This window comes from Anthonomus grandis, chromosome 12, assembly GCF_022605725.1.
Source record: "Anthonomus grandis grandis chromosome 12, icAntGran1.3, whole genome shotgun sequence".
NCBI lineage: Eukaryota > Metazoa > Arthropoda > Insecta > Coleoptera > Curculionidae > Anthonomus > Anthonomus grandis.
In genome coordinates this window covers 20,109,440-20,135,204 of record NC_065557.1, presented here as the reverse complement: position 1 = coordinate 20,135,204, position 25,765 = coordinate 20,109,440, and the positions used below count along the sequence as shown (strand labels likewise).

The following is a 25,765-nucleotide window of genomic DNA, read 5'->3' as shown; positions in this document are numbered from 1 at the left end:
ATTATTATTATAATTTATTATAAAAATTTAATGAAATTTAATTTTGTTACAGCTACTACAATAGTTTAAATTGAAATTAGTTAATTTTTTTGTATAATTTGATAGCTCGAGTCCGGTCTTTGTATCAAAATATATAATTTTCTTTATGTTGATTTTAATTTGGATGCTGTACCTTAAATATCCAATTCCTATTACCTTGCGTATATTTTCCTATTACCGTGCGTAAAGTATTTAGTTTTAGCACTCTCATGGGTTTAGAAATTTAATTTTTTTAATCCAGTGCATAAAGCAAATGTGCCATTTATTTTATGTTGCAATAATGTGTTATAATTATTAATTGAACGTAATTATTTCATTGGGGTAGTATTTGGTAGATGGAAGGTAAAAGTTGAGAATCGATAAAAGACATTATACATAAAACATGTTCAAAATTTTTCGGAAAGTCAAAAATTCAAAAATATATAGGAGATTTTAAGACAAAAAGACCTTTTTGTATCCTTTTTTGTGACGTCAAATTGATGTCAAAATATACACGAAGCCAAAACAAAACGTAAACGCAAAAGAAAGTAATATTTTTTGGTGTTTAAAAAATTTTTTAAATTTTTTATCTCTTTTAAAATGTGTTTTTTTATAATTATGTTATATTGAGTATTAAAAAAAATTATGTGTTCTGTGTAAAATCATCTTTTGCCATTTATCGAAAAAGTAAAAATTTAAAATAACCACTCATAAAAAACGAGCATTTTACACACTTGTTATAATATATTGTTATAAATTATTATACTTGGAACATTTATTTTTATTCAAGATTTTTTGTATGATTAATGCCTGTTAATGTTCAATAACATTTTTTAAGTAAGCTGGTAGTCTTTTTGCCTGTCTAGTAAAATTTTTATTTTTATACTACATGCACAAAAATAAAATTCAAAAGATATTTTTTAAATAAATTTAACGGTGAATTTATTGAAGACAACATTAGTCCTAGTGTTATATAAATCGTTTTTTGTTTGTTTTCTAGTTTTTGAAATTTGAATTATTTCGTTTATTTCGTTTCATACTTAGTTTCTATAACAAGGTACGTTAAGGAACAGAATCACGTAAGAATCAAAAGAGTTTCGATTAAAACCAAACATTTTTAAAAGACTCGCTTTTCCATTTTAAAATAAGCAAGAAAGTGGATTAGAAAAGACTATGGGTACGTAGAAAGCTGAATTTAGATTTATTTAAATTTTATTAAGTCTTGAATAATAAAGGTTAATTTTTGTTCTTTGTCTTTACTTTTTTTATATTCTACTTAATTGTATAGTAATTTATACTTGTATGCAAACTGACGTAAAAAGGGTAATCCCGTAGTTTAACCTACTTTTTTTAAACCAAGAGTTTTTAGATTAGCCTTTGTACTTCTGGGAAATAAGTCAAAAGTGGATGATGCTTTATAGGCCAACTTTATTCTTTTATTTCAATGTTAAGCATTCAGGAAAAAAATAAAAATTCAGCAATTGAGCGTTTCAACTGCTGTGAAAACCACAACACTGTCAAAGTCATAACTAAATGTTTTCAACAATTATGCTAATTACTCATAACTACGAATCGTGCTTAACGATTGCATAAACAGCTCCAAACCAAATTTTACAGAATATACTATACTATATAGGATATTTTGTAAACTTTGTCCAAACGTGAAAAAACTTATTAGTAGTTCCATGAGTTTTAAGGTTGCATATGGCGAAGCAGAATAGTCTACCACCCAAGACAGTCGACTGATTCGGCTAATTTTTGACGTATATCAAATATGACATTAATGACGCTAATTATATTTTAAATATCTTTTTTTGTGTTCTCTTTGGACGGAAAACAAGCCAAGCCTCACGATTTTGTTCTAATTTAAAGTTTTTAACTAATTTTATAGCTTTGTAGTTTTTTTGTGATTTTCCGGTAACATAGGTTGATAAATTATTTTTTAAGGTTGCAAATATCCAATCACTGTGCAACTACACATAGCAGAGGTCAAGTAAATTTTTAAATGATGACATACTTAAGTGTTTTCTAATAAGGTTGAGGTACATTTTGGATATATTTTAATTTTCCAAGGTATAATTACAGATTTAATCTTATTTTGAACATATCTATGTCATAGTTCTCAATTTTGAAAATTCAGTTAAAATTTTCAGACCTTTACCGATCAAAATATTACAAATTTAAATTTCTTTGTCTTTATCTAGGTTAAAATATTCATGCAAATAGCCTTGGCGCACTAATTTATATTATTATTCAAATTCAAAAAGTCTCTATATTTATTTATTTATTTATTTATTTACTTACAACACTCAACAGAGAAACTCCAATAATAGAGTGGAAACGATATATATAAACATGAAATCATCTTATCAAAATAAAATTAATATTACAGATATGATAAATTATTAATAAATATATAAAAAGAAGAAAACAAGATTATCTAAAGTAAGCGAATTCTTTTAATTTCGGCTAGGCTACAGTTAAATATATCGCATTGATTCTGTATAGAGTTGTATGTATTGCAAGCCCTACGTATAGGCGAAAATTTTATAATGTTGGTTCGAGGTATTGAAAGGTAAAAAGTTTGAGAACTGCGAGCCGATTTCCGGGTACACTCTTTCGCATTTAAACCAAAGGAATTTAAGAAATTTTCGCTGTATATTTATTTTCAAACTCTTGAATATGGTTTTGATAATGTGGCGACCAGACTTGGGAAGAATATTCCAAAATTGAACGAACATAGGTAAAGTACAGGAGTTTAATGCTAGAGATATTCTCAAAGAATGGAGAGTTCCTGATAACAAAACCCAGCATTTTATAACTTCTTTTTATGATATCTTCGATATGAAAACTAAATGAAAGTGAGCTATCAAAAATGACTCCCAAGTCTTTGAAGTGGGTTGATCTTGGTAGTATCACTTTATCAATTTTGTATTGGTAAGTAACACAGTTCTTTTTTTAAGAAGTAGGAGACTACACAGCATTTAGAGGCATTTAGAGGCAAGTTGTTATTCTTGCACCATTCATTCACTGCGTTAATGGCTGCTTGGAGATTAATTCAGTCCTCAATAGTATCAATTCTACAGTATAATTTATTATCATCACAGTATAATAAGCTGTTTACTTCTAGGTCCTTAGAAATTTTATTAATACATGAGTTGAAAAGTAGAGGTCCCTATATGGGACTTGTGGTACGCCTGAGGGAGCGACTATTTCAGGTGAGCTGTGTCCAAAGTATTCAACATGTTGAGGACGTTTAGTGAGATAAGAAGAGATCAGAGAAGTTAAACGAAATGAAAACCCAAATTGGTCAAAAAGATTTTATATAAGAATGGAATGGTCAAGACGGTCGAAAGCTTTCGAGAAATCTGTATAGACTACATCAACTTGAGAATTATCATTTATAGATTCTGAAATAAATTCCGTGATCGTAATAAGATTAGTGGTAGTGGATCTTCCCTTCATGAAGCCATGCTGTCTAGTGTCTATAAGATGTTTTATAGGCAAGTATAATGCTGAATGAAGGACCCGCTCAAAAACTTTAGAAGTTGTTAATAAGTGTAACTGGCCGATAGTTATCGATAAAATTTTTATAATTTTTTTTATGAACAGGAATAATTTTAGATTTTTTCCAGAGCAGAGGAAATTCTCCAGTTCTGAGGGCAAGATTAAACAATGTTGTTAGGGGTTTACAAAAAGCATACGCACAGTCAGATATAAGAAATGCAGGTATTTTATCGGGACCAACTATAGCTTTGGGCTTAACAAATTTTAAAGCACTTAGTACTTCATTTTCTGTGAAAGATGTGATGTTAATAGTATCACAATGTGAATACTTGATTTCAGTTATCTTCTGTTGGGATGTGCTTCTGTTGTATGAGTTATAAAAAAATTGAGCAAAGGTGTCTGCTATTTTTTGGGGGTGAGTTAGGAGAGAACCAGTTTGATCATACATATTACATGGCATAGAACTGTTTTTTTGTGAACCTAAAATTAATTTCCAAAAGTTGTTTGGTTGTGTTGGAAGATGCTCAAGATTAGAGCAGTAGGATTTATATAAGTGATCAATGTCTGCTTTTATTTGTATGCGAAAGTTGCGAAAGTTACTTAAGTCCTGTTGATTGGCAGAACGCTTATATTTTTTTCAGCCTCTATGTTTTTGCTTAATTAGTCTTAATATTTGCGGAGTAAACCATGTCGGATATGTGCGCTTTCTCTTCGAGGTTTTAGGAACGTATTTATCTAGATAAGAATACATTATCTGATAAAAAAGTTCGACAGCTGTATTGATATTATTAACAAAGTAGAGCATATCCCAATTTATTTCCAGGAAACTAGTATATAATATTCTAAGGTCTGCTCTTTTAAAATTATAGAAGACATTTTCTACTTTAAGATGATTATGAAATTGTTTATTAGAAGTGGTTTTAAATTTAATAAGAAGTGATGGATGAAAAATATCCTCTTTTAACAAAAAATCATGGAATCTTTCAACGGAACAAAACTCAGGAGTTGGCGAAATAACGAAATCTAGTAACCGCTCTTGACAATTATATATCGAATTCAGCTGCTGCCAGTCAAAAAACTCTAAAAAGTTATTAGTTAAAGCAACTTTTCTATTTAAGTTTCTCGTATTACTATACTCAGGTAAGTTAAAATCACCAAACAATATTACCTTAGCCTGATAAAGATATGTTAAAGACAAAAGATATTCAAATAATAATTCGTACGTCTCAGTATTTTGATTAGGTGGTATATATATGAGAATAGTGTATAGGCAGCTGGTACCAGTCATTATTTTTATTCCTATTATATCAAGTATATTACAAATCGATTAAGGAAGCAATAATTTTAAATTAGAAACCGCAAAGTTCTGCCTAATAGCGAGCATTACACCCCCTCCACAATATAACTGTGTTATATTGGGCAATATAACTGTATTATATCGCCCTAAACACAGTTATTGACCAAGCCTTCAGACAGTCAAAAAAATAATAGTTTAATAAGTAGTTTAATAAAATTTTTAATAAATTTTTTAAATTTCCGTCGAATTCATCCTTACAGAATTCTTGGAGGGAAATATGTCATATAAGTCCTAGTAAAAATATTACGAAATATTGAATTTGCTCCAATAACAGAGCATAATTACCTAAAGAGCAATAAGCAAAAAAGTCCTATTTGCAATCCAATCCCAAAGTCAAGATGTACTCACTAATATTGCTCAAATTAGGAGAGAACATCTTCATTCGGTTAATAAGGAAGTTCTAAGCTAATTTAAAGAAAAAATTGGAAATGAACTTAAAAAAATGACTGGTTTGGTTAAAATCATGGTTGCAAATCTTACAAGATCTAATTCACCAACCATCTCCGAAATTGCTGTATAATGGTTCGTTTCAATTTATCGAGAAAAACCTTAATAAATCCTTCTGGTTGTAGATGGTCTAGTAAGGATAGAGTTATCTCCCTCTCCATTTTTAAATGTAGTCCCAGATTGTACAAATGTTTTTTCCAGCTCTTCTCGCGCTCATCAATCCTTACTTTCCAATATTGCTTTTGAGTATGGACACATTAAACTCATTATTGAAGATCTTAAATTACAAGCGGAGTCAAGATGTGTGACCTAAACCGCTACTGTGCTCTCATGTTTGATGAAATTTTCTTGATTTCTGGTCTTTTTTATCAAAAATCTAAGCAAAAAATCTCTGGTTTTGATGATTTGGTTAAACTTAGCAGGACCCCTCAGGCAATCAAGATAAATCATGCTTTGGTTTAGTAGTAAGGGACCTAAGAAAACCTTACAAAAGTCCTGTTTCTTATTTTTTACAAAGAACACTAATCAAACTGGTTTACAATAAAACTAATTTACTAATAAAACTGATTTAAGATCCATTGGTATGAATCAGGGTACCATATTTATTAAAAAAAAAACATATTATTCTGGTTTTTATATTATTGTGTACATTGTTTAAAGACAAATTAGTCTTATTTTTTTTAAAATTTGCTCCCATACTTATAATGCTAATTTAGAATTATTAAGTATCTGTATCTAAATATCTTCAAAATCTAGACCTAAATGTCCTAAATAAGCAATTTCCTGAAAACTAAATTAAAATCAAATAATATTTTAGTTGTGTTAATCTTTGAAGAAAGCGATAAGGAATGCCTGAGATATGCAATATTAACATTTATTTTTCTCTTTAATAAAATGTGTACTATAAAAACCAATAAGCGTATTGTCAATTTTATGTTAAAATAAAATTGTATTTAAATATATCTCTCGCCATTCTTCAGTTAACCCATGAAGTTCTGTAATTCTGCAAATTACTTCAAATTTAAATATCGCACCATAGATCAGCTTTAAATTTCCCGCCACACGCCACCCGAGATGTTCACCCCCGATCTTGTCAACAACGTCAATGGAGCTGTCAACGGAATTTCTGTCTGTTCGTTAGGCTACACGCATTTATCAATATCTGTGTTTTGCACATAACACCTACGAAGCGCATATATATTTTGCACATAACACCTTCTTAGGTGTTATGTGGTGTTTTGTGAGTAGCCTCTCATCTCTCTCACTGTCGGTCTCTGTATGACAAATATTTCCTGGAAATTCTAAAAATAGTAAAAAGTTTAAATATTCGTTTTAAAATTTACTAGCAGTTTTTCACTGCACTCCAAGTTTTGTTAGAAACGAGTCATTTTAGTAGCAGAAGTTCGTTGTAGTTTTAAATATAAGTGTTGGGTAAATAAACGGTAGTAAGTATTATGCATTTGAAGTAGTGCTGTGCAAAAACGGCTTTTTTACAATATTAAAGGAATGTAAAGAAGTAACCCTTAAGTGTGTTTTAATACAACTTTTGCCTTTCCTGGGATAAAATTCAACCTATGGTCGTAGTCCTTCAAAATAAAAGTAGAATAAATTACGCGGTTTTAAGTGAAGTAGCAAAGTGAACTTGCTACCTTAGATATTGGGGAATTAGGAAAGCCTGAATCCTCCAAATGGATGCACCAAAAAAATTATTCTATTTAATTCGGTGAAAAATGATATTACCAAAAATTCAGTAAGAGTAAAAAATATAATAGAAATAACAGGACAAAACAGACGAAGAGGTATTTTTTATATGAACTAAATAATAATTTTAAAATCAAATCTTTAGAAATTAAAACTAAACAATGTTAAATTAGTCGTATATTATTTCAGATTAAATAAATTTACTTGTTTTTTTTATTTATTTACATATGTAGTGTTATAAGTTATAGTTATTTTTATATATTTTAAACCATTGAGTTCTGTTATTTAGTATTTATTTATTGATTTTTTCCTTTTTTATACCGGGTGGCTTTAGGTGAAGCGAACACTTATACCTTCATTGCTTTTGATAGGAAGTTATAGACTGAAATGTGAGATGTAAATTACGTAATATCCTTTATGTATGTTTTTTAGAGTAAATGTTCAGTTTTTCAAATTATCTGTCGTTTCGTTTTACTTCCGGTTTAAGGAAAAATTGCTTTATTTTCTAATTTTACATAGGGTACCTGGGTTAATTTTTAGATATTTTGATAGAAAATTACATTCTAAAAATAATTATACTCGACTTATTATCTTTTGGCACATAACGTAAAACAATATTTTAAATTTTGAAGTTGAGATCTGAATTCTTTAAAAATGTTGACTTTATTAATAATTATTAAATAAATAATTTTGAAGGTTTTTGGTTTTTGTAATGTGATCTACACGAATTTTTATAATAAATGAACATGTATTTTTAGCATGTTCCTAACAGTCAAAAAAAACATGTTTTTTATTTGATGTATCGTTCAAAATACCAACCAAAATCACAAAAAAAACGATGATTTAAAGAAAGATATCTGAAAAAGATCCATCAATTTCCTAAAATTGATGGAAAAGTTTTTCGAAACAAAAAGGAAAATCGGAAAACCAAAGAGATAATTTAATTTAAGTCGTTAGGTGTACTTGGTTTACGAACAAAGTAAATATGATGCTTAACGATTCCAATTTGGAGAAGACAATGAAATATAAAATTGTTTAATGGTATGTGATATTTTTTTTTACAACGATGTCTTAAAAACTTTTGACTGTTACAATTTTATTTTATTGGATAATTATTATTTACGATTAAACTTAGATCTACTTTAGAAATACTAGAGGACATCATAAAAAGTTCATAAGTTAAGAGAGCTGTAAAACTCACCCTTACTTGTGGTATCTATTGTAAAATAAATAATCTGCGATATCAACAGCTTGTTATATTATAAGTTTTTTTTAGAAATGAATGCTTTAGTACAATATACAGCACTTCCAACTACTATACTAACATCTTTTTAAGGGTATTGGTTTATCTATTGAAAAATTGTCAGTTCCTTAAGCTACGAATCAAAAAGTTCAAAGGATAGCTGTCAATATGACCTGGAATATCATATTTTGTTTGCAATACATTGATTTCTAAAATTTTTATTTAATTTTTAAAAACTAGACGCAAGGCTTTGCATTTTTTTTTCAAATAAAAGAATGAAAAATAATATATGCTTTATGCATACATTGTTTCTTGGTAAGAGAGTTTGTTTTTCTCGAGAGAGCACCTTTAAATAAACTTAAATTTTTTCAAGCAACTTTCAAATTCTTGAAAAACGTCGATTCGTTTATTGTTAATTTTGGTAAAATATTTCAATTGAAAATTTAAAATCTACTTATTATAATTTAATATGTTTTTCTCTTAACATTAATTAAACATCTCTAGTAGCAACCTAAAACGTACAAATTTAGTGACGAATTAAGGAACTATTTATGCGCGTCGGACTGATTTTGATGTTTGAATATTAAATAGGTAAACATAATTTTCGTAATTAAAGCAAAATAAACTGAATATTAATATGGAATGAATCAGTAACGCTAGACTATAATAAAAAAATCTATAATTTTTTTGAAAGTAAAATATTTACAAATATTGGTAGAACCGTGTTACAGTGCTCAAGATAGTTTAAGGTAGGAAAGAAATATTTATGAAAAAATTAATAGTTAAAGTATTAAATATCTCTAGATTTTGAGCATGTGTGGTATATCCGTCCCTGCCAGTAAGTCTGTCAGGGTGGCCGATCGAAAACAATCCAGCAATTTAAAAAAATGCTTGGACCCGTCGATTTTTGATTTTAACAACTTTTTTTTACTTTCAACTCCTTAAATGTATGTTAAAAAAACCCCTGGGCGGGGGTTTTTTAACATAGCTTTACAATAGCGCTTTGTTTTTCAAATTTACGCTACCCATCGCCGAGCAATGGCATTCTAAATATTTAACTGGATATTTTAGGTGTGTGGGTAAAGAATTGTTTTTAAACTATCAAAAATCAATGAACAGTCCGACTTTATCTTCAATAAACAAGTTGATGTGAATTAGTTCTATCTGTGCTTTTCTTTCGATTCTTTACATTAAGTACCAAAAAATTTCTCATGTAACGCGGGAGTCTCGCGGACCACTATATAGAGAATTCTAAAACATAAAAAATGGCAGTCATATAAAATTCTACTTCTTTAAGAATTAAATGAACATGATAACGACCGCCGTTTACAGTTTCGTGAAATAATGGCCGAACTAATTGTAAATAATCCTAACTATCTTTTAAGTGTTTGCTTCAGACGAATGATCATTTTTTTTCAATGGCATTGTCAATCGTCATAATTGTAGGTACTGGTCCGACACGAATCCAAGGATCTACCATGAAGTTCATACTCAATACCCTCAAAAATTAAACGTTTGGGTTGGGTTGGGTTTAGTCACATAATTGGATTATTTTTCCTTAGCGGGAAATTTAAATGGAGATTCGTACTTAGACCTTTTTTTTTAACCCAGCATTGATTGAAATTATGAAAAACGACCAACGCTGCCATGAAGAAAATGCGATATTTTAGCAAGACGGCTCCTCCCCATTATGCATTACCAGTACGGCAGTTTTAAGACGAAACGTTTCCTGGTAGATCGATTGGGAGAAGGGTTGCTATCGAAGAGCCCGCGAGATCACCCGATTTTTTTCCTCTTGATTTCTTTTTGAGGGGTCATCTGAAATCGAAAATTTATGCCACCCAATCTCAATCGTTAGAAGATTTACGGAACCGCATTATTCATGAATGCCATAAATAGCACCCAATATTCTTCACAATGTCCGGGAATAATTTGAACAGTTACTGTACTATTGTATAAAGGTAAACGGCGGACATTTTCAACATTAAATGAGATAATGCGTAAGTACTAATTAGTAAAATTAAATTAGATTTCTCTGGAACTCGCAGCTCAAATTTAAAAAATAAAGTGCTGTTGTAAAGAAAATTGAATGCCCTTTCAAAAGATGTATCAAAATACACCCCTTTCGATTTAAAAATAAGGGTGAATGTCGGCCTCGCTAAGGGGTTGAAGTTGTAGGGTTAAAAATTTAAATAAAAAATCGTTTTTTTTTATTCAAAAATCGACGGGTGCGAGCATTGTTTTGTAAATTAAGAACCTCTAAAAACTAGCGCTAACTGTAAACAATGGTATTATTTCAAAATCTTTGACAAGCTGTCATACTGCGAAAACTTAAGCAATTTTAAACTTGGCAGTTGCAACTGGAATAATAAACGTTTAAAAGAAGCTATCACTTGACCCCCACTCCTATTTAAGATTTTGAGGGTGGTTGCAAATCTCTCCGAGGGGTTGATGTTAGGGGGTTGAGAGTTTAAAAAAATTGTCCCCCTAAAATCAAAGATTGACAGGTCCGAGCATTTTGTAAAACTTTTAAAAAAGGGCTTCAAACTTGAACGCTGGACTGTTTTCGCTGGGCTACCCTGTATAGTTGCCTCATAAAGTCAAACATAAAATAAACTAATTAATTAGTAAACGCACAAATTAATATTGAAATATACTGTGGATATGGTTATATTATAAAAAATATAAATATAATAATAAGAGTGTCAAATGGGTATATAGTGTGCCCACAAAAGATATAACATCCCCTGTCAAAAATATGAATTTTTCTACTTTTTTTGCTAGGAAGGATTTTAAAATACGTATTTAGGTAAAAAAAAACTTTAATTTTAATGTTGGCCATTTTTTTCAATAATTGAAAATATTTCCCTATTGGACCTCACAATACCCAAGCGTATTAAAAAAGTCCATCCTCATATTCGATAGGTCTGGTCTTATAAAATCTAATATTTTTGCCCTTAACTCCTCTAAATTTCCAAACATATTTAAAATCATTTGACCGAATGGTATTATTGGCATATTCTTTACTAACTTGTAATTGTACCATGGGCGATACAACTCGAAACCAATCAAATAGTCGAATCATACATGTACGTCAGTCCTCTCTCGTCTCTCAATTCCGTTCAATTTAGACTGAGCTCTAGCAAGTGGAGGGGGTAAGAATCAAAAACGCTCTTTGAAACTTCTCATTTAGATTTCTTAGTATAGTTATAATTTAGATAGCCATTTAGAATTTTTAGTTTATATATAAGTTAATATAATGGTTTCCACACCCAAAGCCAAAAAAAAACATAATATATGCAAATTATGACAATTAGTTGCATATTATTTCATAAATAATTACTAGCGTTATTTTATTAAACAAAAAATTAAATAAATAAACTTCAATAAATTGCAAGTGCAATGGTGAATTCATGCATATTCTAACTACACTAATTCTACTACAAAAAAGTGTACCCCGTAAAAACCGACCTCTGCAGCCATTACGGCCATTTTGCTTCTGGCATATTCGATTCTGATGGGGCCGCGGTCCGAAGATAACAGATAGGTACCCTGAAGCTGAGTCATCACGTTAGTGGCGCCCCCAACGTCGCGGTATTCAACAAATGCGACCGGGGAAGTACCGGTCGCCATGGTGGCACCGGCAGTACCGGCAGTGGCAGCCGTACCGACTATATGACCATTTCCATTGGCAGTTAGATGGCCTTGCTTGTTGGCATGTATGCGTAGGTGGCAGAAGCCGGGAAAGCTGCGGTGCAAGAAAGACTTGTGGTGGAAGAGTGCTTTGCCTGCTTTTGTGATTACTGTGGTGGAGGACGGGTGAGTTTGATGCTTAGTATTTGGAAAATGTATGTGTATTTATGTAATTACATGGTTAGCTATATTTACTTAATAAGTAAGCCTAAGTAATTTTTGGTTCTTCTTAGATGTCTCAAAAACAAGATCAAGATGGTCATTTTTAAGTAATTATTTCCTTTTTGGGTACCCATGCATTAATATGCAACTGAAATTTATAGGCAAAGCCTTAAGTTAATGAGAGAACCCTAATGCTTTATCCATTTTTTGTTTCGGCCTTAGAGATATAATTTGGGTCTAAAAAGAACGAGAAGTGCTATTGTTTTCTTTTTAACTAGATTTGGTGTTAAGTTGCAAGTAAATACAACGATTTTCTTACTCAAATATCTGAGTTGGCCCGCTGTGTACATATTCGTCCAATATAATTGTATTCGAGATTCGATTAAGATATTCGATTAATTATCAAAAAAATATAAACTTATGTAAGGTACTAATAAAAGAATTACGTCTGATCAAAAGAAATGTAGTTGTTCAACTAGGAGCTAAAGTTAAGAATCCATAAGGACTCAAATCGTAATGTCTATCCAAATAATTCATTAGATATATTAAGTAGAAAGTCAGAAAGTGGGTTAAAAAAATTAAAGTTATAATCTTAAGGCATCATTGCGGATAAACCAAACTGTAAGTCTTAAGCATAGTCATATAATAATGATAACTCGTTATGATCAATTCAGCTCAGATTCAGATTTTAAGAAAAAATTAAGTTTCCAAATTTTATAAATAATATTTATTACCAATAAATTAGGAGTAATAAATTACTTGACCAAAACTTTTTTTAAAATAAATATATATCTATTTTAGACATTCCACCCTTAATATCTTAGCCCCTATAAAATCAAAACAAATACAAAAACACTGATATTTTAGGGGTGCTTCTAGCAACCCGTAAAATCTTAAATTAGAAAACGGATGAGGGATGCTTTGCAATAAAACATAAAAATTTAGAAAACATTTTAATTTAATAGCTTTTCAAAATGTTGTCCATTATTTCGTAGACAGTAATCCATTAATTTTTTTCTTAACTTTTGTAAGGAATTCATTAAAAATATACCAAGTTGCTTTCGTCATCCCTAGAGAATGCACCAACTGATAAATGTGCATAAAAGATGGTCCTTAATATTTTTAATTTTTTATAGAAGCTGCAATAATAAAGATAATATGCTTTTAAATTCACAGTCTATAGAAACAACTAATAACGAACCCTATCAACTATATTGAGCTTATTGTTTTAATACTGTACAAAATGCCTATATGGGGTCGATTTGCCTAGGCATAAAACAAAATAGATACCTTCTTAGTTAACCCTTCGAAACATTAATAACATGAGTAGTTTTGATTTGTCAAAATCACCTAGTCCCTATTATATCTCAGATTCAGTTAGATTCTGTGTAGAATACTCTTAAATGTTTTAAAAAAAATTTAATTATTGATTTTGTATTAAATTTACTTTAATTTGTCAATCTTATGAGAAGCTGTTTTGGTTTTAATTTTGCGTTTCACTCTGCTCTTTAAGTATTCTTGATTTGTTAGAATAAGTAACTCCTTCGTAATTAGAGTTATTATAATATGTATTTACTCCTGAATAATTCCTGCTTTATAGTCTTTATTTATGAAACAATAGCGGATTGTTTTGCTGAATCATAATATCCAGTTTGCAATAAATGCATCTTCTTATTTTCCTGTAACATTATTTAAAAGCTTATGCCTCAACTGATTTAAACGCCTTTCCTGTCAATACAAGGTAAGTAAGGATTTTCTTAGATCTGAATAGTTTGTAAGTATAATATATGTATGTATGTATATATTTTTATTTGATCTGTCGATTTTAATAATAGGAGAAGTTAAAAAGTTATCACTTGTAAAAAAATAAAATTTCTTATTTATTTAAAAAAATACATTTCAAACATGTTTGTTACCCCAATATCGGATTTATATTAGAAGTGATCCAAAACAAACTGGATATTGTTACATAATAATTTTTTAGTGTCAAATGGCTTTAAAAAATGTTATTTTTTATGTTAAAAGCTATAATTTTTATTTAGCAATAAGATATTAATAAATAAAAAATATGTGTATAAGTGTTTACGTTCTTAATTAAAAAAAAAACATAAAACACATACATTTTCCAAGTCCTATATTGTCAACGTGTTCAGTAAATCCTACTAATAATTAATATTTTTACTGGGTACAAGGAATGATTTAAAAAACCAATATTGCCAAATGGTACTTTACTAGGTAACACTAGCTTGTCAGTAAAATTACTTACTCTCTGCATGTGCATAATAATAAAACATAAACATAACAATTAATATGGTAAACGGGCTACTTTATAAGATGGGACGCAGAAAAAGTAAGACCGGCTGACCTCAAGTAATTAAAGTTTTAAATAACCTACCTTTTTTTACTTTTGAATATTTTATATTATATTACAAAAGCAGTAAATTAATAATGCATAGTATTATCAACTTTTTGTTAAAGTATCTGATTAAGGTATGTTTAGCAGGTTTTGCTTACTACAGCTTTTTCAGTAGCACAAGTAAAACTAACTAAAAAAAATTAGAGCAGATTATTTTGAAGGCGACATATATTATGGCATATGTTTTCTGTGATTTCATTTAATTCATCTTAAAATAGGTTTATCTAAAAAAACCGAGTCCAAAAACAACATTATATCTCAAAAGCTTTTGCGCCGCTTTTCGTCCTGTATATTCTTTAAATTTTTGAACATTTTATGTATAGACGATTTGCTTATGCAAATTTATTAAACGTAATCGTTTTCAGATAAGAAGGTCTACGATATATTTTATGTTGACCCGAAGGTCATCGTAATAGAGTAATTTAGCCAAATATTGCCACGGGTATCCCAATAGGGATGCTATATTTCGAAAATGATGGCCATATTTGAAATGACAGGAACGTTATTGCTTAAGATTTGTATTCAGTGTATTCTGGCAATTTATCACGGTAAGACACACGCTTTATAAAGTTATCATTCAAAAGATTTTTTTAAAACAAATCGATCTTCCATTAAAAAAAAAACGGCGGTCGGGAGCATTTCTTATCTCAGCTATAGGAGATACGAGGTTGATTAAATTAGAGAAAAGTTGCGCATTTTAGAGCCTAACAATACGCCGTTTAGAAAGTTTTAAAATTATTAGTAGATCCGGAGACATTCGAGAAAAACCGAAATTTGCCGATTTCGTTTTAATTTTTTTTTTGGCCTTATTTAAACAGATACGGAAAAACAAAAGACAATTTCTCATGGCCACTTTTTAAGATTAGGGCATTATGCGCGGGCGCACCATCCTGCTGAAACCAATAGTTTCTAACCTTGGCAAGCGGTAAGTTGTCCAAGGATTCTTCCAAACCGCGTTCCAATAAGTTGCGATACCGCTCCGAGGTAAGGGAATTGTTGTAAAAAAGGGGAGATCTCCATGATAGACATCCTTATCTTGGACACACTGTATATGTATATTTAATTACTATTGTTTAGAAGGTAAAATATATAATAAAAAAAAAGTTCTTAGAAATGAGACTGTTAAGCTCGGTTGATTCCGACTAGCCACGCCGGGGTTCATAATATTTAAATAAAAACAGATTCAACCTTTCCCCACTGCTTTATTTTAGCAGATAGCAAAAAAAAACATGGAACACGTTCTGATTTTCAAAAACCATGGTATACATTATGGTATGGTATACATTATGGTCTGGAGGGATAATTAGGCAGTTTTCTCCGAAAAAAATAAAAAACGGAGAAGCTAACGCTAATGCTAGGATACCACAGTTTCTTGTGGCTCATTTGGAAGCTATTATTCTTGACGACAATTGATTTCAACAGGATGACACCCGTAAAACACTGACTATCTTGCACGAGTTTGCTCCCTGGGCCTGTCGTGTCATTCCCGATGGGGTGACCAGAATTAGCCTTCAAGCTCTTGCAAATTAAGGCCTTTAGAATTTTGGTTGTGAGGTTACCTGAAATCATAGATTTTTGCCAATAAGCCTGCAACCATCGAATCATTGAAAGCCAAAATTAGATGCTATATCAAAGAAATACCACCACATTTATACAATTGAAAATTTCGTCAAAAGGATACACATATGCCAGCAAAGCCCTGGCGGCTAGTTACAAGATATTTTGTAAACTTTGCGTTGTTGTGACGAATTCATATTTATTACTATCTTATACTCATTAATTGGGCGTATGAGAAAGTATTGTCTAAATTGACATTTATTGAAATAGTGACGTAATACTTAATAAAATAAGTAACTAAGATATTTTGTTACATACATAATTCCCAAATGTATATTTTTTAAGTCATTAAATATTTCAATACTTTGATACAGAAAACCATGTTTTAATGAACACTGAGATCTTGCGCTCTTATTAAAACACCCTTTATTTATAAGTGAGGTGCATAACTAAAAAAGCGCAGACAAAATATGCTAAACTTGTTCTTCTCGGAGAAGAAAATAATCATCAAAGTGACAAAGATAAGATAGCACAGACAGTACAGTGGAAATCCAAAAATTGAAATAGCGGATACATTGGCTAAGAGGCCGTCCAGTAGCACACCCATTAATAATAATAATAAAACTTATTCTTTCATAAAAATAATACATCTCAAACCAAATATACAGGGTGTCCCGTAAATAGTGGTCCAAATGAAAACTCCTAATAGATTGGACTATTTTTAATCAGAATAATCCAACATAGCTCCAACGAAAATGTTACGGTTTTCGAGATATTTTGATTTTTGCGACATTTTAAGAAATACCTACCTGTAATCAGTTTTTTTATAGTGTGTCACTAAATGAAAAAAAAATCACAATTTTTTCGGTTGGATATTATTTGCCGATAGATGCGCTTTATGATGCGTATTAAAAAATTTTCAGTTATGCAAATATTTTTCACAGGAAAAATTTTTGAAATTGCAATATCGGATTTTTTTTTTCTTTTCAAAAAGTTTGAAGTCCTATGACGCAATAAAATAATAATAGAATCTTGGTGCCCATTAGCGTAAAAACTTATTTATCCCATGCCATATTAAAGACAAAAACTTTTTGAATTTTTTGTTAACCTCAAAAAAAAATGGTTGTTTTAATGCCGAAAGAACTATTTTGTGAAAAAAAAATGTTTTTTTTTTCGATGTAGATTAATTCGGTTTATTTGTGTTTTGCAATTTTACAAAAGGTGTTCAAAATGGACACCACCTGCTGCTATACACGCCCTACACCTTCTAATAAAGGATCGCTTAATCCGTTGAGCTCTATTTATCTCATGAGCAGCAGTTTGGATGCGCTCGCGCAGATTTTCAATGTTTTGTATGGGTCTCCTGTATACAATTTCTTTGAGGCATCCCCAGTAAAAAAAATCAAGAGGATTAGGAATTTAGGTCAGGTGACCGTGGGGGCCACAGTATAGGTCCTAGACGTCCGATCCATCGGTTAGGGTAGGATTCATTTAAAAAAATTTTAACTTGCACACCGTAGTGCGCAGGACATCCATCGTGTTGCAGCCACATATTTCTGCGAATGTCTAAAGGAACATTTTCCAAAAGGATGGGGAGAATATTTTGCAAAAAATGGAGATAATATTCAGCATTGAGATTTTGCGGCAACTCAAACGGTCCTATAATTTCACCATTAATAATCCCTGTTCACAAATCGATTTTAAATTGGTATTGCGATTTATCTTCTCTATTAATATGTGGATTTTCCGGACGCTGGAGGGCGCCACGAGTACAACAGCCAAGCCCGTACATAGGCAGCTGCCCATCTAATAACCTACCTATATTTCCTATCTATGACCTATGACACCGATATTAAAATTGTCACCGTTGACAACTTGGCACTATAAAGTTTTTTACTACCTCTAGTTGTTAGTATGGCGCAATACACATTACAGGTAGGTATTTCTTAAAATTTCGCAAAAATCAAAATATCTCGAAAACCGTAACACTTTCGTTAGAGCTATATTGGATTATTCTGATTGGAAATAGTCCAATCTATTAGGAGTTTTCATTTGGACCACTATTTACGGGACACCCCAACTATAGACCTAATATAAATCTGGTTTACTGTTAACACTTGTGCATCTTTAAATAATTGCATTGAAGAGTACATCTTATTTTTATTATAAATGATCTTTAGTATTTTTGAGTAATAATCAATGGTTCTAATACATATTGACAAGAATGCGAATATTGACAAGATGCAATAGACTCAACAGTAGCAGAATACACCATTTTTAGAGTTTTTAACTTCATAAACTTGCGCAACTGACAGAACTTGTAAATTAATTTCCTGATTTTGTTTGATATATACTGAACATGCGCCTGCCATTTTAGGTTAGAGTCCAGTATCACTCCAAGATACTTGTATTCCTCAACAGAAATAATTTCAAGTTGGCATTGGCACTGAGCAATATCTTGGCATTCATACTGATGAACTTTTAACCTTGTGACTTGGGATAAATTAGTCTTGCCAACTGAAAAGATTAGGAAAACTGACTTTCTGGCATTGAGTGTTAAACAATGCTGATCAAACCAGGCTTTTATATGTTTAAATGCAGTTTCAGCTTTAATTTTTACTTCAAGGCAAGTCTTGCCTATTACAATCAGTGCTCAATCAGTGTCATCAGCAAAACATACTAACTGTCCCTGCTCCAGAATCCAAATATTATAACAGAAATAATAAGTCGCTACTGTAGATTCAACGATTACCTATTATCAGAGAAAGCGTAAAGTTGATATATGATCTGAACATGTTCGTTGTTGATACCTAGCACTTGTAACTCAAAGATTTATTGAAAAACAAATGGCATACTATAGAAAACATGCCACCATATAGGTTTGAATATTGATTTTATTTTTCTTTTATTTTTACTAGTAGTATTGAAAGGGAGTATATTTTTCTAGTATTTTATGAATATTTGTATGCATAAACCGAATGTTTCTATTGATAAAAAAAGTTTAAATAACCGATGTTTATAACACCTATATGTATATATTCAATATAGGTGAATATCCTAAATATAATACTAATGCAGAAATTATCAAATAATTCAAGAAAGGAAAAAAGAGCCATTTGGCAATATGGCAATTAAAGGGCAATGAAAATAAACATTCTACGAGTTGTGTGTATGTGCAATTAATACACAAATAATATTATTAATATTGTGCTCTTTGTGAATTTAATAAAGTGTCACCCATACCACTGATTAAGTAACAACATGCAGCACCAAAAATATAATATATTAGTTTATATTAATTTATATCGTTATAGGCAACATTGTTATACAATAACGAACACGTATGTATAGCTTCTTTGCCTTAAAAATTTTAAATAAAAAAATCATAAACAACTAACCTTGCGAAAATCTCCTTCAATTCATGCTCCGAGACGAACTGTCCCAAATTAGCCACGAAAAGTGTAGAACAAGGCGGATTGTTCACCCCCATTCCGGGCTGTGATGAGCTGGATCCCACTGGGGATGCCAGAGCGGGACTAGGCAGAAAGTGCGGCAATGAAGCCGCAGCATGCACTGATGTTAAAGCAGTCGGATGTGGCATTGATATTGATGGCTAAATAGAGAATATTTTGTAAAAAATCAAGTTGCATTTACTTCTAACATAAAAATAATTCTTAATATATAATGCTATTTCTAAAAACCAAACTACGGACGCAAGCAAAAAAAGTCTTTATAAAGCTTTCTGTCAATAATATTTTTAATCACCTAATAAAATGCATATTGGTAGTATAGTCAAAGATAAAGCCTGCAGACAAACTAAAGCATGTAGCGCTTCGTTTTTATTTAAGAGGTCACCACTCGCCAAAGTATACAGTGTGGCCCAAATTGGGTGTACATGTATGGGTATCTTGGAAACTATAAGAGATAGAAAATTGGTTAAATGGGGAAAGTTGTAGGGCATTTAGTTACTAGTTTAGTGCCGCATTTAGAACGATTTTATTTTTTTCCGATTTTGAAATATTTGGAAAAAATCAAAAAGTTGCATTTTTAAAAAAGGACTGTATTTTTTTATTTCAGTGTATTTTTAAGAACAATATTAGGACGACTTTTTAAGGACAACGCATACCTGAATTCAGTTTTTGTTTTCGACGTGTCGGTTCTGAGATTCCATCCTCAACTTTTTTTTTCTGATGGCGGCTATTTTGTATTTTTGCTAAATTAAAAAGATCTTTTTTTTCCCTTTAAAATGATGTATAACACTTTATGAAAATATTTTATGTATACGTTAAAAAATTAAATGGTTAATTTTTCGCTGAGTTGGTCACGACTTTTATTGGCATTTTGTCGTACACAAAATTGTTATTAACTTACTAACTTGCTAGCTTATACTTTTACGTTATTTTTAAATAAAACAATTACTTGTAACAATAATATTAAATTAAACTATTCAAAATGACGGCCATTTTTGTTAAAACATTTTTCATATTTCTTTAAGACACTTCTAGTTACCTTGGCGGTGTTTCAATTTATATTATATTATAAGAAATTCCGAACCCGGTCCTCTAGTTGTTCAAGAGATGTAGGAGGTTTTAACTCGTAAACTTCATTTTTAGCATATCCTCAAATACGGAATTTAAAAATTTAAACAAAACTCACTAAATACAAACGAAAACAGCTAGCTAGGAAAAAACTATTTAACACTAACAAGAACAAGAACAAAAAATTAACAAGATAAGAACTACTAAACAAGATAAAAAGTGAAATCAAATAAATAATATTTTGCAGAATTGTCAGTAAATGACGCTAAATCATTAAACAATAATAACTGTTTATACGACAAATGGCCCCCGTAGTCATGGCCAACTCTGCAAAAAATGAACTTTTTGACATAAGAATAAAACATTTTCATAAAGTGTTATACACCATTTTAAAGGGGAAAAAATGATCTTTTTAATTTAGCAAAAAAACAAAATGGCTGCCATAAGAAAAAAAGAAGTTAAGGATGAAATCTCAGAACCGAAACGTCGAAAATAAAAACTGAATTCATGTATGCGTTGTCCTTAAAAGGTTGTAATAATAATGTTTTTACAGATTTTAAAAATACGTTGAAGTAAAAAAAATACAGGCCTTTTTCAAAAATACAACTTTTTGATTTTTTTCAAATATTTCAAAATCGGAAAAAGATAAAATAGTTCTAAAAGCGGTACTAAATTGATAACTAAATGCTCTACAACTTTCCCCATTTAACCAATTTTCTATCTCTTATAGTTTCCAAGATACCCATACATGTACACCCAATTTGGGCCACACTGTATATGGGCCTTATAATGGTTAATATCGTGAAATGCTAAATATGCTGAATATCGGGTATATCTTTATGATGTAGATGAGTTTAATAAACATAACTGACATTATTGAAATTCGTGTGATGATATAAAACTATATAATTAATATTACACTTAAGTGCAATCAATTTTAAAAAAGTAACGAATAAAACATAAGAGCAAATAGCATACAAATAAATATAAAGGAGCTGTTTATAAGAAGATACAGGGAATAATGAGAATTATTGTATTTATGAGATCGCATGCTAAAATATAGGATGCTAAAGTACGTAATAGTAGCGACAGAGAATCGAGATACATATCGGCTCGGAAAATTATTTGCGTTTAGCTTATTTGTGCTAATAAGAAATTGAATCGTCTAGCAGCTACGATATTAATAATATATTATATTGCAATATAATATAAAGGGTGTCCCAATAAGAGCGCGTTTTAATTGGTAAATAAAAGTCATAATTTATTTTAAACTGAGTGTCATCTATATTTTAATGTAAAGCTAATACACTGCAATTAAACGTGAAAAATAATATCTGGCAAATGGCCGCCTCGACTTTCGTGACAGACTCTTATTCGTTTTGAGAAATTTTCAATTACATTTTTACATAATTGCGGCCCAATTTCGCTAATAATACGTCTAATTTCGTTTTTCAACTGTGGAATTGTTGTTGGGTTATTAGCGTATACGAGGGATTTTAAAAAACCCCAAAGAAAAAAGTCACAAGGCGTTAAATCGCATAATCTTGCGGGCCAGTTCTGGTCTCCATTCCGTGAAATGACACGACCGGGAAACTTTCTTTTACAATTGAATTGGTTCACGTGTAGTGTGACATGTCGCACCATCCTGTTGGTACCATGTACATTTGGAGGCCATAAGACTCAGTGAGCATATTACGATAGCGTTCGCTGTTCACGGTAACTGCATTTTCAGCCTCGTCCTCTAAGAAGTACGGTCCAATTACTCCACCTGTCCAAAGTCCGCACCAAACAGTGACTCTTAATGGATGCATTTTCTTCTCATGAATGACTCTAGGATTTTCTTCGCCCCAAAATCGGCAATTTTTTTTATTAACAAAGCCATTAAGGTGAAAGTGGTAAACAAAATTTTTTTCGAAAAATCGACATCCGTTTGTTGTTTTTGCAATACCCAAGAAGAACATGTACGGCGCGTCGCATGGTCCACTGGCTTTAACTCTTGGGTCAATTGAATCTTATAGGCATGTAAATGAAGATCTTTTGTTAGAATTCGGTGGGTAGTGCTCTTCGAAATGTGCAACTGCTGTGTCCGATGACGGATAGATGTTCCCGGATTCTCGCCAACACTTTCACGCACTGCGGCAATATTTTCAACAGAACGGCTAGTACGGTGACGCACTGGTGTTTTTACATGCACGACAGAACCATTTTGTTCAAATTTATCAATTAGTCTTTGGACGGTCGTGTGATTTGGTGCATCGTGTCGACCAAAAATGCCCCGCAATTTAAGAACTGTTTCCGCAAAACTTTCTCCATATTTGTAGTGTGTTTTAACAATAATAATTCGTTGTTCGACCGTATATCGTTCCATGGCTACTAATCGCAAAACTGTTTACATTATTCTTTTCAGTTTTTTTTTACATACTGCGATAAAAAAAGAATGCTGCGCAATTCAAAACGTGCGTTCCTATTGGGACACCCTTTATTATATAAATGTATATATTTTTTTCTTAGATGTTGTAAAAGTGATTCCTACGTATAGTCTTTAGGGGATGGATCAAGTGTTTTCTTGAAACCAAAGTGCTAAATTTCGTTCCTAGTTTTTGTATTTGCGTTCCTAGTATACTATATTTGCTTTAAAAAACAAAATCATGAGAATAGTTTGGTTTTTTTAAAGCAATCATATATGAAAAAAATTTAGTAAAACTGCAGGGCAGTAAACACTAGTTTGACATTTTACATTCACTCTAAATTGAAACCATTAAAGTTATAATGCTCCTTAAATAAATTAGTAAACTCCTTACTAAACTCCTTAACTTATGTTACTTAACTATATCACTGAGCAATAACCAAGATCGCAGACGATAAAATAGACAAATAGACTAAAATAATATATTAAATTTTCAAAGAAAGGTAACAGTTATTACAAAATGGTAATTATAACAATTTTATATACACTAGAGAAAAGAATTGTGCTAATAAAAGAAGTACATAATTAATATATACTAAGTGACACAGGAAAAAGGGAACACTTAATAACTATTTTACTCTTCAAGATTTAGTAGATTGATGGAATTGTTACAAGCGCATCTTTTGACACATTCAATTGTTTTCCGTCACTTCCTGTTTAACCGGTGACATTACGTGACATTAACTCTCTTATTTTAAATAAGGCTCTTGGTATATTATTACGTATTTCGACAGAAAATAATATTTTGAGAGTAATGATGCTACTTTTTGTTTATTACTCATAGAAAAAAATCAATTTTTTAAATTTTAAAATAGGGTTCCATGAATGCGTTAAATGTTTGAATTTTTAATAAAGTAATCACGGAAAAATAGATTTCATTGCATTTTACGACTTAAATCTTCTTTTTAAAATGTCAAAGCCAGCAATTTTCGCATTTACTTTATTTTTTTTAATACTACGTTATTGGGAACAACCATTTTTGAAAGGAAGATTTTTTCCGTATAATTTGATGTGATTAGTTTTAAATCAGCTGATAAATAAGCCAATAGGAAGACACAAACTAAATCACATGAGAGTCTTTTAGGATTGGAGAAGCTAATTAAAATATGCTTCGTGGAACTGATGCTACGTCATTAAACGTCATTAAAATTGGAGATCTTAATCAACCTGTCCATCTTGTTCACGAAAATCCTCTATGCTGAGTTGTTTTGTATCAAAGGTTATAAACCTTTGATAAAAAAAACTTAAATAAATTAATAATAAATTTAGTTCACCGCTTCTTTTGTTCACTTTTCCTCCACCTTCTAACAATTTTATAAACTTATAAAGTGAAGCAAAATCTTTTGACAACGATAAAAAATTATTGCTACTCAGCAAAGCATGGACTAATATTATTATTCCTTATACATGTTATGGATTACAATTAAAGACAACTAATAAGAAAACGCCTTTGTTCTTATAGCTTATTATTGTCGAGATTGATTAGCATGTTTAAAATATATTTTAAAGATAGTTTTCATGACTTTTTGAGATTTGTTTTTTAAACTTTAAAAACAAAAATTTTGAGGTTTAAGAGAAGTGATTTAAAAAGTTAATGATAATGCAAATAATAAGCTTGCAATAATGTTTAAAAAAAATAAATTGTAGTTAGGCAGGTGTCTTTATGTAATATTATATCATATGCCTATTATTATACTTTATAGATTTTCCCATAGACTTAAGTTTTTTTAAATCCGGATAAACGAGTGAAATTTGAATTACTTTATACAGCCGTAAATAAGTTTGACGTGTATTTAAAACTAAAATTTTGTTTATATTAAAAGAAAAAACTGGACTTATGTGCCGATCCTCTCTCTACTTTTAAATATTATGTAAATATTAATTAAAAACTTTAATTAAAACGGCAAATTCCGGTGCTTTACATTAATCCGCTATTAGCTTAATCTAAAAAAGATGAAAATCCCTTTAGAAAAAATCGATATCCTTTATGAAATGAAAAAAAAAAGAAAAACACTTTTGGAAGAATTTTTTATTAGGTATAATTTAAAAATATACGGAAATTTAGAAATTTAATGGAGAAATCTGATATTTTCATAAGTCATATATATTTATCTGAATCTAACTTTCTAATCTCTGTAACTTATTTTTTTTCATTTAAAAATATTGGATATTACATAACTCTTATGTTATGATCTACCTCTCAATATAGCGTCCTGTGAATAGTATAATTATAAATAAGTATAAAAATAAAATATTATTTTTAACCATAATCAATCCTGCCGTAAGTAAAGTAAGTAAATAAATAAGTTAAAAATATATTTTGCTTTCACATCTTGAAATGTATACTAAACCCCAATTTGCAAACCAAGCTAACCAAATGGATTAATCCTTTTGGTCTTTAACCCTTTACGAAAGGAAACATATGATGGAAATGTGAAATTTCATTAATCGGGCAGTATTGTATGTGTGTGTGGTTCCTTTATACCGTTTAGGCAAAGGCCTTAATTGCATTTGTTACAACTGTTTGTACATTTCAATAGCTTGGTAATTGATTCGATGGATCTTATCAATCCGTTCTGGTCGGTTTATAATTGCGTTTGGTAAGGGAGTAATTAGATGTTGATTAAATGTTGTTACACAAGGCTATTAAAATATTTAC

At 30.5% G+C, this 25,765-nt stretch overlaps 1 protein-coding gene across 7 annotated transcripts in view; it reads right to left on the bottom strand.

Annotated features, from left to right (window-relative positions):
- Positions 1-25,765, bottom strand: part of LOC126743407 (uncharacterized) — a 527,051-nt gene that overhangs the window by 8,199 nt on the left and 493,087 nt on the right. For all 7 annotated transcript variants that reach the window (XR_007662858.1, XM_050450485.1, XM_050450488.1 and 4 more), the window contains 2 exons: positions 19,500-19,714; positions 11,745-12,021 (listed from right to left, as the gene is read on the bottom strand). Coding sequence is in view for 6 of the 7 variants with exons in the window: in XM_050450485.1 (XP_050306442.1) it covers positions 11,745-12,021; positions 19,500-19,714 (492 nt within the window). In the remaining variant the exon portion in view is untranslated. The remainder of the gene's footprint in view (positions 1-11,744; positions 12,022-19,499; positions 19,715-25,765) is intronic.